The sequence below is a fragment of the Homalodisca vitripennis genome, chromosome 1 (assembly GCF_021130785.1).
Source record: "Homalodisca vitripennis isolate AUS2020 chromosome 1, UT_GWSS_2.1, whole genome shotgun sequence".
NCBI lineage: Eukaryota > Metazoa > Arthropoda > Insecta > Hemiptera > Cicadellidae > Homalodisca > Homalodisca vitripennis.
The window spans coordinates 146,007,028-146,022,545 of NC_060207.1; the positions used below are offsets into that span (position 1 = coordinate 146,007,028).

Sequence of the window (15,518 nt, forward strand, 5' to 3'; positions counted from 1 at the left end):
TGATGGGGCTCAATGTAATTTTGAAACGAAAATAGGAATATTTTAGGTAAATATTATTACAGTCTAATGATTATGAGCTTCAGTAGTTAAGTGAAATTGTGTATGATTTTTATTTTAGGCTTTGCGCGTGTATCACTTCTGGATCGAATTAGTTATATCTCCGATGCCATGATTGAGCTTGCTTTGTTGTCTCGATTGATTGTTGTACGGAGATTTGAGAACCATACTTCTGTCAAAAAAAAACAACTAAGGTTGGTTTAATAAAGATTCTTTATATTTGTAGCCAATGCAAGATAGTAATTTTGATATCTGCATTGCTCTTCTGATCAAGCACGAGCACGGTTTATATTAGATAAATATTGCTGTTAATGGTGAATTTTTACGTAAAATTTTAATTGTATTATCTGGATAGTAAAGTCTATGCAATGATTGCAGAAACAGTTGAAACAAAATTTGCTGTTTCTCTTAAGCTTACTCTATGCTTTCAAACTATAAATAATGTAAAGAAATTTAAAATGGTAATTAACCCTTTCCGAGCCAATGACGTTACTAGACGTCATGCCTAAATTAGCGCTAAAAGCCAACAACGTCCACTGACGCAAAATCAATTTTTTTTAAAAATATTATTTAAAAGCATTTCTGGGTAACAAACTTAGTAAAAACTGTTAAACAAGGGACAACCGTTTGTGCCTATTTTGAAGGTCACGGCTCTTGTTCGAGTGACAAAATGGCGGGCGGCCGGATGTTAATAGTCTCCTGCAGAGCCAACGACGTCTACTGACACGCGCTCAGTCTGCCTGTAGCCTTCCGTGAGGTTAGATGTTTATTCGCCCTTCCATTTTCGATCCGCGTATTTATCTTTTCAATTTTGATGTTAATCAATATCTTTAATCAATGTACAGTGTAGTTTATGTATTATTATCGTGATGTAGGGCTTTATTGTCAAGTTTTAATTTTAAGAATATTAAGTGTTTCTAGCTATTATTTGCGTGTTTACAAACTCTTATTTGCCCATTTAGCAATGGCAAACATAGACGATCAAGGGTTTGAAGACTTTGTGGAAGGAATAATGAATGCTTCTTTTAGTAGTGCACTCATAGAGGGATCGATCAGTAGTGAAGCCGAAGATACTATTTTACAAAATCGTAATGAAAATGTCAGTGATTTTGAGCCCTTAGAAACTCCTTCATTACGTAATGAAACTCTTAAAAGGGAAAATGCTACTCCACCGCCAATGCAGCTAAACATACAAGGTAGGCCTAGACCTAGACGTAATCACCGACCACGCACTTGGACTGATGTTACTACAAACGATCCAGGCCCATCTCATACAATTCCTCTGTACAATATCAATAAAGGCCCAGTATTACCTAGCACTTTTGATAAGGATACAAGTCCTTTAGAATATTTCCAGTTATTTTTTGACAAAACTTGTATGGCGAAAATCGTATTTGAAACAAATGTGTTTGCCCAAGATAGAAAGTCTCAACTAAATTCTCCACAATCTTGTATGAATAGGTGGGAACCGATTACAGATATTGATTTCAAAGCATTTTTGGGCATGATCATAAACATGGGTCTTATTCCTCTTCCAGACATTACATCTTACCATAGTACAAAATGGGAAGATCAAATTCTTTTTTTGCAGATGTATTTTCGAGAAATGATTTTCTCAACATAGTTTGGAGTCTTCACTTCAATCATTCTGATGGAAGAGCACCTATGAGTAAGTCTCAAAGAATAGAACCAATAGTTGAACACATAAGGGATAAATGTAAGCTATTCTATACAACTAGTGACTGTTGCAGTGGATGAAAGTACGATTTCTTTCAAAGGGCAAGTCAGTTTCAGAGTTTACAAACCAAACAAGCCCACAAAATATGGCATGAAAGACTGTGTAAATGGATACATTTATGATGTTCTGCCTTACTTTGGAAAAAGTGACATTATATTGAATTCCCCGCTTTTGAAAACTACACAGATTGTAAAATTATTGTGTCAGTCTGTCATTTACAAAGACCTGCAAAATCCAACTTCTGGTTTGCACGTATTTACGGACCGCTATTATACCAGTCCCGAACTTGCTGATGAGCTGTTGAGTATAAATTGTTATTTGACTGGGACAGTAATGCCTAATCGTACATCTATGCCACCAGATTTGAATAGACAATCCAAAAAAATGAAGGTTGGGGACATCTCGGGCAAAGGAAGTAATGATACTCTAGTTTTATCTTGGAGAGACAAGAGGGTTGTACACATGCTGAGTACTAAGAGCAAAGGGCGACCGCACTCAAACATAAAACTCTGTAGCCTTTGTAGATCAGAGGCTACAGAGGTTGCGAGCAAATGGCCAAATAAACCCCCTACTGCAAAACCAAATGTAGTGCTAGATTATATCAAGCATATGGGCGCAGTTGACGGAAGCGACCATTTTATCGCTTCTTACCAGTTTATGAGAAAAACAAAAAAATGGTACAGAAAAGTATTCTTTTGGTTGCTAGAAGTATCAATTAATTGTAAATTCCTACCTGTTATTCAAACACATCCAAATAAAAAGTAACACTAAACCACTAACACACCAACAGTTCAGGAAAAAACTGGTATGTGACTTAGTAAGTGAGAAAATGGCAGCCAATTCCACAAAGAGAAAAGGAAGACGTTTGACACAAGGACCCCAGGAAGAAAGACTTATTGGACGTCATTTTTTGGAGAAGAGACCAAAGTATTTCTGTTGTGTTGTGTGCACTGAGACGAACTATGCCTGCAAGACGTGCGCGTCGAAGCCTGCCTTGCATCCTGACCTGTGTTTTGAGCTGTACCACACACAACAAACCTACGCCTAAGGATCACATATTAGTAGCTCACTTTCAATAAGTATCATTTATAAGTTTTCTCATTTTATAATATAGTAAAATGTAGTGTGTTCTTTATTTTATACTTGGAAGATTGAAATTTGTTTAGTTTCATTGCTTTTATTTAATTTGTACATATAAATTTTTACTATATTCTTTATATTTTCTCTAAATAAAAATTACTATATGCTTGTTTTTTGTAAAATATTATAATAATTGTGTTCAACTATTGTTAATTTTATATATGAACAAATAGAATGTCAAAATTAAATTTTTTCAGTGAAATTATGATTATACCATTTTTTGGCTGTAAATTAACAATAAAGAGTGAAAAAAAATATTTTGTCGCTTTTTTACCTCTTATGTTATAAGAATTATAAAAAAAATTGATTTTGTATGTGGGAACTTTTTTACTTTTAAGGTGTATGGCTCTTACAGGAGTAGTTTTGGTTATTTATTTGTGGCTCGCTAAGGGTTAAATTATATAAACATATATTTCTTTTGTCGCATTATATATGTTTACAAAGAACAGCTGATTAAATTTTAACAGGCTCTTTCACTTGATAACATATGTTTTCTGCAATGCATTTCTTATAGGTATTTCTGTAACTTTTAGAGACTAGTGGGGCGGAATCCTGTGAACTTTTACGATATTTTAATACTTATTATCCTATTCCCGACAAAGACAATTCCAAACACACAAAAATCATCAAAATCGGTTCAGCTATTCTTGAGTTATAAATAGTGTAATTAACACGACTTTCTTTAATATATATAGATTATGTGGGTGTCAGTGGCCTCAGTTGATTTTATTCAGCGTAATTTTTATATTGGTACTGGAATGCTTTCACGCTATCTTCAATTTGATCTTGACGGGTTTTCAGTTTGTCATATCCCGTACAAAGGATCATGGCTTTGCTCAAAATTGTGTTAAGGTGAATTTTCTGTTTGTGTTTCAGAGTGTTTTAAAGTTCAGTTTTCTTTGTCTAGATCGGATTTCTCATAGCTGGTGTGATTCTGATTTTGTATAGTTGTAAGTAATTGTTTAGTTTTCTTTTCATAGTTTCAAGTTCAGTCTTGTCCTTTAAATGCTGAAAAGTTGTAGTCAGTCAGCCATTGTTACATTGTGAGTATTTTCTTCCTTTATTTCGTTCTCACTGCAATCCAGCACGTCTCAACAAAACACATTTCCTTTAGAGGAGTTCAGTGAGACGTGGGTAATTTCGACCTGATCAAAAAAGTTCTTCATTCTCAAGATTTGTTTTGCTTGATTGCAGTTTGCGACCTACCAAGATGGTTACGATTCTCAACTTCCCTATCGATTTTGGCTAACGTTCTGAATTTAAAAAAAAGCCTTATTAATGACAAACAGGCTCACCTTAGTTAATGATTTGTCTGCCTCTTTATAACTCACCACAAGAAACAGAGGAGTATGAGTCAAATCATCTCCAATATGCAAACTTTCACATTTTTTGTTTTTAATCCATTTAATTTTATTAATCAGAGAGCTGGCACTTTTTGTCCAGATTCCTTAGTATATCACTTTTGTTTCCTTGTCCTAATGATGAGGAGGGGTTGGGTTTTCACAGAATTGTTTACCATTGCACCCTGTGAAGTAGTTAATGCTGATTAACTGGAAACGGGACAAGCTCATATTTCACATATATATATATATATATATATATATATATATATATATATATATATATATATATATACAGGGTGTATATTATGTCTGGAAACACCCAAATATATCCTTTAATAATTTAAATATAAATTTGAAACCTCTTACAATCGTGATAGAGATTGGGCATCTACTTTTTGGAACAATGTTTTGTTATGTCACACCAACGGGGCGCATTTTTAGTATTGAAAATTTACTGATGTTCAACAATGTAATTTTAACATGGTTCTTGCCACAAAATGTGTTACACTAATTTTTTAGCATTTTTTAAATGTTCAATTAAAATAAAATAAACAATTTATTTTTAAGCTGGTTTCATTAGTACAAATTTACCACTAGCCTATGAGAAACATTATTGTGTTATTAATCATCTGGTCTACAGGTTTCAGTTTGTTGAGCATGGAGCTTTCACTAGACAGGTCTAAGCTTGGGAATTACAAATGGACAAAGGTCACATCATTCCTGTCGAGTTAATCAGTGTCTCTGAAGCATTGCTGTCAACAAGTTATCTAATTACAGTAGTTCAGTTTTTATTTGGCATTTTAATGGAATTGTCTGAAAGAGAACGAATTACTCTGTTGATGATGCGAGGATATGGCGATCGTCAAAGATCTTATCGGGAAGTTTGTAATTTGTTTAATGACACTTTCCCAGAAAGGAATCTCATAAGTGTTTCAACAATATCAAAAACTATTGAGCGTTTTGAAATGACAGGGAGTGTACGTAATCGGCCAAAGTCGGGTAGGATACAATCTGCAACAGATGAAGAACATGCACTAGATGTTTTGCAAACATTTATTGAAGACCCACACACATCGCTCAGAAAAGCTGCACAGCAACATGATATGCACCCTATGTCTGTGAGTAAGATTTTGAAAATTAATAAATACAAACCATTTAAAGTTCATTTAGTCCAACAGTTAAGTGAGGATGATTACGACAGAAGAGTTGAGTTTTGTGAACTTGTGATGCGCAAATGTGATGACAATAGAGATTTTCTGACCAACATACTATTTTCTGATGAGGCAACTTTTTTCCTAAATGGCAATGTTAACAGGCACAATTGCCGTTACTGGGCTAGTGAAAACCCACATTGGATTACTGAGTCCCATTCACAGCAACCACAAAAACTGAACGTATGGTGTGGAATTTTAGGTAACAAAATTGTTGGACCCTTTTTCATCAATGGAAATTTAAATGCCGAACTTTACTACAATATGCTCCAAAATGAAATAATCCCAGCTATTCAAATAGCATCAGGAGAATACTTTGATAATGTATGGTTTCAGCAGGATGGTGCTCCACCCCATTATGGGAGACAGGTAAGAGAGTATTTGGATTTAAGGTTTCCTCATAAATGGATTGGCCGAAGAGGAGAAATCGAATGGCCTCCAAGATCTCCGGATTTGTCACCAATCGATTATTTCCTATGGGGTCATTTCAAATCCAATGTTTATAGAAGAAAGCCTCATAATTTGGAAGACCTAAGAAACAGGATTATAGAGGAGATTGCTTTGATAACTGAAGAAATGTTAGGCAACTCTGTCGAATCATTTTACACAAGATTGGCTCATTGTCAAACCGTAGAAGGAACACAGTTCGAACAATTGCTTTGACACCAAATGCAGGTAAAACGTTTGTTGTAAGACTTTTCTAACAGCATACATTATTTTGTATTTGTAATAAGAAATCAATAACATAAGTATTTCAGGGTTCCCACTCAATCTAAATACTCAAATTCACGGCTAATTCACGGTTTTCACGGTTAAAAAAATTAAAATTCAAGGTCGGAAAGTTTTCATAAACAACGTTACCGGTACAAACAAAATCGTGTTGGAGAGGGGCGAAGTTGAGACGTAAACACTACAGACGCGGCAGAGCGGTAAAATACAATATAAAACTTCTTCCCATTTGACTAACGATGTCATTGGTCGTGCAGGAATTGACGGAAACGTCTAAAAGAACGAAATAACAATAGGCTTCGGTTACGACGCAAGCAATGAGCGGCGAGCGCCCGATTTATGTGCGATTTGCTACATAATGAATATAACAAGGCATATTATTTTTACAAAACATCATCATAACAGTCATCAAAGCAATGACAAAGACAAATTTCAATATAATTAGCATGCACATAGCTCATAATTTTCTTTAACTTACAAGTTTGTTGAAATCTGAAGAGAACTTTGTTGACACAGGTTAGACAAGATGCAGCGTGACAGGATTCGTACGTTGGCTAAGGCTAACTCGTTTGAGTCCATGAAGTACACTTGTGTGATTATTAAATTATTTTCTTGTTTAACACATTATTATTATTATTTCGATCAATTTCTTCCACAGGAAAATTTTCACATAATCACAGGTTCACATTTTAATTAGTACATAAGAAAAGGCAATTTTATTGAAATTAAAATAACATATAAACGTTAAATGTATAAAAATTATATACAACTTGTTATAAGAAAAGTTATTTGGTACCAGTTTATACAAAAAAAAATTATATTTGTACACATAAATAAAGAAATTGATAAAAATGTCTAGAATAAAAGTGAATTACGATTTGCACTTTTTGCTAAGTTCCTGTATCTTATCGTCTAACTCAGCTGCCCTTTTCCTGGCGTCGGACAAAACCTGGAATTTTTGTGCTTCCAATTCTTTTTTTTCTATTGCAGCTTACTTCCTCTCTTTCTCAGAATTAATTTTGTCTTTCATTTCTTCTCGTTGTTTTGCCAAGTGCTCCGAGTAGTGGGCGTGGGAATTTTTGGCAGCATGAACTAATTCATTAGTGATTTCCATTGCCTCCAATCCTCCTGCTGCTGATACGCCGTCACAAACTTTTCTCAACGCGACTAAACTCTCCTCCTTCAAGTTTTCAACTATACACTGTTTGTTGACAGAGAAGCCTCTTTCAACAGAAGAATTTCCGTGAGAAAGTGTCAGAATGAGTTGAATGAAAAGCTTTAAATCTTTATATCAATTCTCACAATAAGAATAAGATTGGAGTGCCGAGCTGGGGAAACAAATCTTTCATGTTGAGACATGAAACCAGCTGTTGTCCGAGGATGGGGGAGTGGAGTACACGATATACCCCTCCCCTTCCACTCTCATTGACAGTAGACAACAAAGGTTATTTTTAACATAACATCGCTGCACCACATTACAATAAATGAACCTTGTACGATATATTTTTCATCTGCATGAAATGATTAATAGCGTTAACGTAGTCGTATGGAACCCGACAAAATTATACTTGGACGACTTCCTCGATTTGTAGTTTTGTAGTAATAAAGCTTAACACTACAAAGTTACTTGACGTTTGTTGTTTCCTGGTTAGAAAAAATGCAATGGTTTTTTTTCTAACGTTTTTATAACATGACGTTTCATTTGTAATATTTTACTAATACATTATACAATTTAAACACACATTCACCATAAAAGATTTAAACCGTGTACACTCGTAATATCCATGCAGCTTAGGAATCATAAAAAATATTATTGATAAGGAAAACGCATATCACTACCGTTTAATATCTAAAGAGATGAAAAATAAAATTGTTTTCTCAAACGACCTTACTGGTAATTAAAACAGTTATATAGGCCTATAAAGTTATGGTCTCGCTGCGTTAATTGATATGTGTCGTGTAGGTTCTGCTCCGTCACATTATTATACTATTTATTTACGCAAGACCCTAAATTAATTCAATTTATTGTCCACCATAAATTAAAATTTTTTATAATTATTACATTGTGTTAACAGTCATTACACACAACGATATAGATATCGTACTGAATAGCATTTTTCTCATTAATATTTAAATAAAATAAGGGATTTAATAGAATGAAATTAAGTTAAAATGTTATTTAAATTCCTTACATTAGATTAAGGATTTGTATACTTTTTTTATTTTATGAAAACAATAATAGACTATATCTGATACAATAAAACTCCAATACGAAAAGTGTTTACATTAAACGACAATCTATCAAGTAATTAAATTGTGTTATTAATCTCGCGTTCAATCAGAGAATGCCTTGTTTACAGCCGCGTAGCGTAGCCAAGGCCCGGAACCTGGCGACAGACAAAGACAGGCCTCACGTGATTTGAGCCGGAAGCGTCATCTCCCACCGGCCCTTCCTTTTCATCATTTGTTTATAAACCATATTATCAGTACAATCGCTCAGATAGCAGCACCTGTCAAACTTCGTGGTCTATCCCCTACATTGCGTGCTACTTTTTACTTTGCAATAGCGAAGGTCAACTTTCCCATATGATCGTCTGACGACGACCCGTGTTGATTTTATTTATTCAAAAGTTGTAGAGATTTTCACGGTATGTAAACAAAATTCACGGCTTATTTAAGGTTTTTTCACGGTGAACGAAATTCACGGCTTATTCCCGGTTTCACGGTTTTCACGGTCGGGTGGGGACCCTGGTATTTCCATAATTGTACTGTAATAAAAACTGGCAAATTTGTGCTAATAGAACCAGCTTAAAATGAAATTTTTGTTTTATTTAATTGAACATTTAAAAAAATGCTAAAAAATTAGTGTAACACATTTTGTGGCAAGAACCATGTTAAAATTACATTGTTGAACATCAGTAAATTTTCAATACTAAAAATGCTCTATTTTCTGATAGAATAATTCCCTTGAGATGCGGTTTGTGGCATTCAATTCAGTAAGCTAATACCTTTAAAATTATGTATCACAAGGTATAGGCTTCCATTAAGAATATTCACGATACCCTCGGCAGGACGTCCCCCGTTGGTGTGACATAACAAAACATTGTTCCAAAAAGTAGATGCGCAATCTCTATCACGATTGTAAGAGGTTTCAAATTTATATTTAAATTATTAAAGGATATATTTGGGTGTTTCCAGACATAATATACACCCTGTATATATATATATATATATATATATATATATATATCATATTTTACAGGCTTTACTTTCAAAATGGGACTTTAAAAAAATTTTAAACGTAAATATCTTAAAAATTAACATAGGATTAAAACAAAATCACAGTTCTTACCTTTAGTTAGTTAGACAGTTAACTACAAAATCCAATGGTACCAAATTTAAGAAAATCGGTTGATAAATAAGAGAAATAATTTGCTTTTAACAATTTTTTATTCTGTCATCTAACTGTTTTTTTTTCAGGATCACTGAGCCTGGCACCTCACTAACATTTGAAAAAATACACAGAGTTTGACTCATTGTAGGTTTCTTAATAATTGCCTAAACTTTATACCAACTACTAAAGGTACTGATTAAAACTTTAGTTATACTGTAGTATCATATTTTTAGGTATCAATTAAACTTTACATTCAAAACAATATTAAAATATTTGCTTAGTAAACTTGGCCAGATATTTTATTTAATAACTAGCGGGCCCGGCGCGCTTTGCTGCGCATTTCAATAATTTTTTGCAAAAGTTGCCCGCGGCTTCGCACGCAATTTCCCGTTGAAAACAGTACACTATATTCACTTATTCTTTTTCTATCACATTCTAAACATTGCTGAGATAATTGATAGTCGTTCCATCGTGAGCCTCTTGGGCGTATTATGAAGGTATGTACCATATTCCTGCCTCTATCTAGCTGTTACCCACGGCTTCGCACGCAAATCTTAAGAACCGAAGTCCTTATATTACTTAGTAAATTTTTTTTTTTACTATAATAAATTTTAGATTAAATTAGTTATATCTCCGATGCCACGATTGAGCTTGCTTTGTTGTCTCGATCGAGAGAATATGTACACACGGAGTTTTGAGAACCATACTTCTGTCAAAAAAAACAACTAAGGTTGATTTTATAACATTCTTTATATTTGTAGCCAACGTAAGATAGTAATTATGATATCTGCATTACTCTTCTGATCAAGCATGAGCATGGTTTATATTAAATAAATATTGCAGTTAAAGGTGAATTTTTACGTCAAATTTGAATTGTATTATCTGGATAGTAAAGTCTATGTTTAACAGTGATTGCAAAAACAGTTTAAACAAAATTTGTCGTTTCTCTTAAGCTTACTCTATGCTTTAAAACTATAAGTGTAATATATGTTTACAAAGAACAGCTGATTAAAAATTTGAAAAGACGTTAACATATGTTTGCTGCAATGCATTTCTTATGGGTATTTCTGTAACCAGTGGGGCGGAATCCTGAATCGGGAAAGGGATGGGCATAGCTTATAAACCTTCTCCGTGGAAAAATACATATACGTACAAATTTTCATCATGATCGGTCCAATAGTTCACGATTCCATAAAGGACAAACATACAAACATTCATTTTTATATATATAGATTACAGGTCACATGTGCAAATTAAATCAAACATTTTCATCACCCTCTTCCCCAAGCACTCCACTGTTTAATGATAGAAATTGACATGTAAAGTAATGCATAGTTACACAATATTACTGTTATAAATGTTTTCAAAGATATCCATATTAAATGTTATCACATAATTGTCCAAAATTAAGTAGACCTTGTTCTTCCATGCCTTTATGATCATTTACTAATTATCTTTAATGATTTTATTCCTCTCTGTTTGGTTGTATGATAATCTACATAAAAATCATAAACTTAGTAAATATTTATAATTTTTGTTAAAATGCTAAGTGAACAAACCTGTAAATACATCATGTCCCAGAATCCGTTAAGATCTTCAGTAGTTAAGCGTTGGGTACAGGAGTTACTCTCAAATTCATCAATGAGACCCTTGAACTGATTGAACTTGTCCTTGGTAAGTAGCCGAGTCTGACCAACCAGGCTGTCTATCTCATCTCCCACATCGCGTGGCAAGTTCTGGTGAAGGGCGGTCAGCTGCCACTTGTCGGCTAACTCTAGAAGCCGGTTTGTCTCATCAGCTAACCGGGAACTAAAACATCAATAAAATAATGTATTTCTAAAAATTCTTACAAGTTTACTGTAGATTATTACTCTGTATACCCTTCTATAAACTATCTACAATCAGAATGGATCTAAATCATTGGTTCCTAATAGAACCTATTCATCATTAAATCCTAAAGTTGATTCTTAAAATTAAACTTAAAAATTGTTCTTAGGTTAGAATCAATATTTTTCTAATTCTGGGATCAATGACCAGAGTAATTTACTTTGTTCGCATCTCAAATCATTGCCTGTATCCTTGAAAATTTGCAAGGATTTTTAAACCAAGGATCTGGAGTCCAAAATTAATTCATTATACACATTTTTTTGAGGTAGTAAGTACCTCATCATACGGCAAAATGTAACAAAGGATATATTATGATTCTACCACAAGCAGTAATATTGTGAAAGAAAAACCTGGGAGAAATTTCTACAATACTATGCAGAGGATGATTGATAATATCAATAGTATTTAAGAGTCATGATTGAACAGTTTTATACACATGATGTTTCATGAGGACTAATATGAAAAATAGTGATCATGTAAGTTTTGTATACATTTTGAAAAATAAGGCTTTTTTCTTGTGAACGTATACACTAACAAATTATATTATCACTAAATAATTTGAAATAAGCTCACTATTATTGTTTAAGAGAGTATTGTTTAAAACTAACCAACACATTAATGTACAGTTTCAGTAATAATGAGCAATCAAACTTACCGTTGAAAATCAACCACTGCAGAAGACTCCAATTCTTGGATGGGCTGTTGTTGTTTTGGAGTTGAAACAAACTTTTCACGATCATCAGTTGTTTCCTATTCATTGAAAGAGAAAAAATTACTTTTTATTAATCTGATCACGCAGCTAGTCCTGAATTATATACCTGTTCATACAACACTGGACCATTTTTGTAATACAACAAAATCATGATTCAAAGAAATACAGGGTGTTCAATAAAAGTGTTTACCTTTAAAAAAAAATATTAACAAAATCCTTTAACCCGTTTTAAAATGGCAGACGTTAATTGATTTTCAGTTCTTTTGATTAAACATCCACCATTTTGAAACCAGTGAAAGGATTTTGTTAATGTTTTATTTTCAAAAAGGTTGATACAATTCTCAAGTTTCATTACTTTATCTTTACTGGTTCAAAAAATATATAATTTTCTTAATAAAAAACATACAGACATAGATGGAAAACTAAAGATTTTAGGACATACCTTCATACGAACGTTTTTGCTCATTTTTATATGTAGAACGAAATCTCAAAGTATTGGAACACTTTACTGAACACCCTGTACATAAAGGGGTACTGAAAAGATTTGAAACTTTCCAATATCTTCTGTACTCATAAACGTACAAACATAAAACATTGTACACTGACATAGGGCATAAAATTGAACTATTCGAAGTAGCTCTTCACCACCTTAGGAGCACGGCCCATAAGGAATCCATGGAAAATCTTAAATGTAAGTATAGGTCATTGTGTATACCATTTTAAAGGTCTTAATTAAAAGTACACCATGCCGCAAATTAGGACTTTAAAAGGTTAATCCTACCTGCTATTCTTCTATGAGAACGGTCCACGAGAAGTTAGTAGGATTTTTTAATATAATCATAGGTTGAAAACCGCAATTCAAAAGCTTTATCCGTTACAAAATGGTGCCAGTTCAAAGATTTTAAAAGTAAACTAAATTCAGCGGAAAATTCAGGAAGTTAACCCTTTTAACCCCGGCCATTAAATCAAGTGATGTGCCAGAAATCCCAAGCCATTTTCAGACAAAATGTAAGGGTTTTGTAAAAAATTCATAACTCAGTTATTTTTTAAGATATTTATGTAGTTCTTTTTTTGTTTTACTTCTTTATACATGTAGCTTACAGAAATATACAAATAAAATTATTATTTTTAAGTAATTTTTTTAAATGCATATACATATATAAAAAAATAAATAAAAATGAAAAAATTTCAAGTTTGATCATGGAAACCATATAGATAAAAAAATATTTGACACAAAAATACCCATTTACTTTATGATATATTTAATCCTTAATAAAAGGAAACAAAAATTATAGGCCTACCTTATTTACAAGTGGAGTAACATCAATTTTTGTAAAGCCGTGTAAATTTTTCTTTTTGCCATTTCTGGGCAAGGCAATGTAACAAGACCTTTGAAATTCACAGTACTTAAAATAAACATAAAACCAAAGTTATTTATGACAAAATAACTAAAACTGTTCATAATCTAAATTTTAAAAAAGTTTTAAAACAATATTTACATCACTACAAAATGTAAATTTTCAAGATATCCATCACTCAAATCGTCGTCACTAATCACATCCACACCATTTGCAACTAGGTTACTAATTATTGTATTTTCACTTACGGGAGACTTTGAACGATGTCTTTTACTCATTTTGAAATAAAACAAATAATAAACTAAACTTTAACTGCCGTACTTTATACGGCTTTAACCTAAAACTGTGAAGAAAACAGAATATTCACAACCACGTGATATACAGCTGTCTGCAACAAGCGTGAGCAGTCAGTCGAGACGAACTGCAATTGCTCAGTCACAGACTGACAAAATACGAAGTCAAACCATTACAAACTAATATATTTCGATGCAAAATATCTTTGTGCACAAGTCTGTGAAATTTCAAAGCATTTGGTGAAATAGGTGGCCAGTAAAGTAATAAAAAGTGCACGTCCGCACTATACGGACGTCGGGAGTTGACGCCATTTTTACGACGTCCGTATAGTACGGACGTCGGGGTTAAAAGGGTTAATAACTGACTTCAAAAGGGAACTTATATTGGTTTTTAATGTTACTTTTTTATTTGCGGTATGATGAATGATTTTTCCTAAATACTCAACCAATTTGGATGAATCTTTTCTTAGATGAAAGAGGACTGCCCCAGAGTAGTCTCACTTAAAATTTTAAACATATAAAATCATTAAAAAATTGTCATTTTCTAAATTACTATAAGTTTTCTCAAAGGTGCTGTGGAAAGTTTTCTATTCTACATCAGGGTTCCTGAAAATGCTCCTATAAGAGTACTTTTCTACTAATGACCATAACTAACCTCACAGAGGGGAGGAAATATATTATGAATAATGGTAATGGTCCATCTGACGTCCCTATTGAAGGCAATGATAAAAGTTCATCCTGGAGCAATGAGAAAGGATTGAGTGAGGAGATTGAAATTAGGGTCATTCCAGATGAAATCATTCAGGCCATGTCACCCACTATATCAGATTTTGAAAAACTTTACATTTTTAATCCTTCCATATATATATATAAGGAAATATACCAAATTTTACATTTTCCTATCTCGTTATCATAGGCAGTTAAAAGTTTGTCAAAATGAGTGTTTAAATATATTCCAAGAACTCCGGACGGGCTTAACTTTCAATTTAAAAAAATGTTGTACCTTTTCAAATCATTTATAATGTAAGAAAACTGTTCTAATTTCAGAAAAAATATCTAGCTATATGGATAAAAGACAATACTTTTGGTAATTCTTAAAGTGTTTTTAGGGAAGGAAAAGGTGTTTTACTAAAATCACAATATCTTAAAAAGACAGTAATAATCAATTTTTTTATTTGTATCTAAAAAATTATAAGACATTTGATAGTTTCACTGATAACACCATAAAACTGATTTTCAGTACATTATTAATACATAATATAATCAATGAAATTGTTTTAACAACTGTAATGAAAACAAAATAAGAGTTGTGGGCATATAACAGATTTTGACCCATTTAGGAATTGATTGGGTAAAGAATTATTAAGGTTTCACAAGTTTATTGTGCTATACCCAAGCGGTCACAAAGAATCAATCTTTCTAATACAGTTGTAAACTAATATTTGTACAATGTTTTACAAAATGCTATAGGACATACAATTAGTGGTTTTGCAACATAAATATGGAAATCAGCTGTAAATGAATTTGACTAACTATGCAGTTTATTGTTGAGTGAGCATTGCACTATTGTTTCTTTATTACTAAATTTTATGTTGTATTATAGCTGCTTCTTTTATTTCAGTTTTTATTGAATTTTAGCTCTGTTTAGTTTGACTT

The 15,518-nt window shown here is 32.8% G+C and overlaps 1 protein-coding gene across 2 annotated transcripts in view; it reads right to left on the bottom strand.

Annotated features, from left to right (window-relative positions):
- Window positions 1-15,518, bottom strand: part of LOC124373340 (disks large-associated protein 5-like) — a 51,715-nt gene that overhangs the window by 24,801 nt on the left and 11,396 nt on the right. For both annotated transcript variants that reach the window (XM_046831725.1, XM_046831722.1), the window contains exons 5-6: window positions 12,155-12,249; window positions 11,172-11,421 (exon numbers count right to left, since the gene is read on the bottom strand). In XM_046831725.1, coding sequence (XP_046687681.1) covers window positions 11,172-11,421; window positions 12,155-12,249 — 345 coding nt within the window. The remainder of the gene's footprint in view (window positions 1-11,171; window positions 11,422-12,154; window positions 12,250-15,518) is intronic.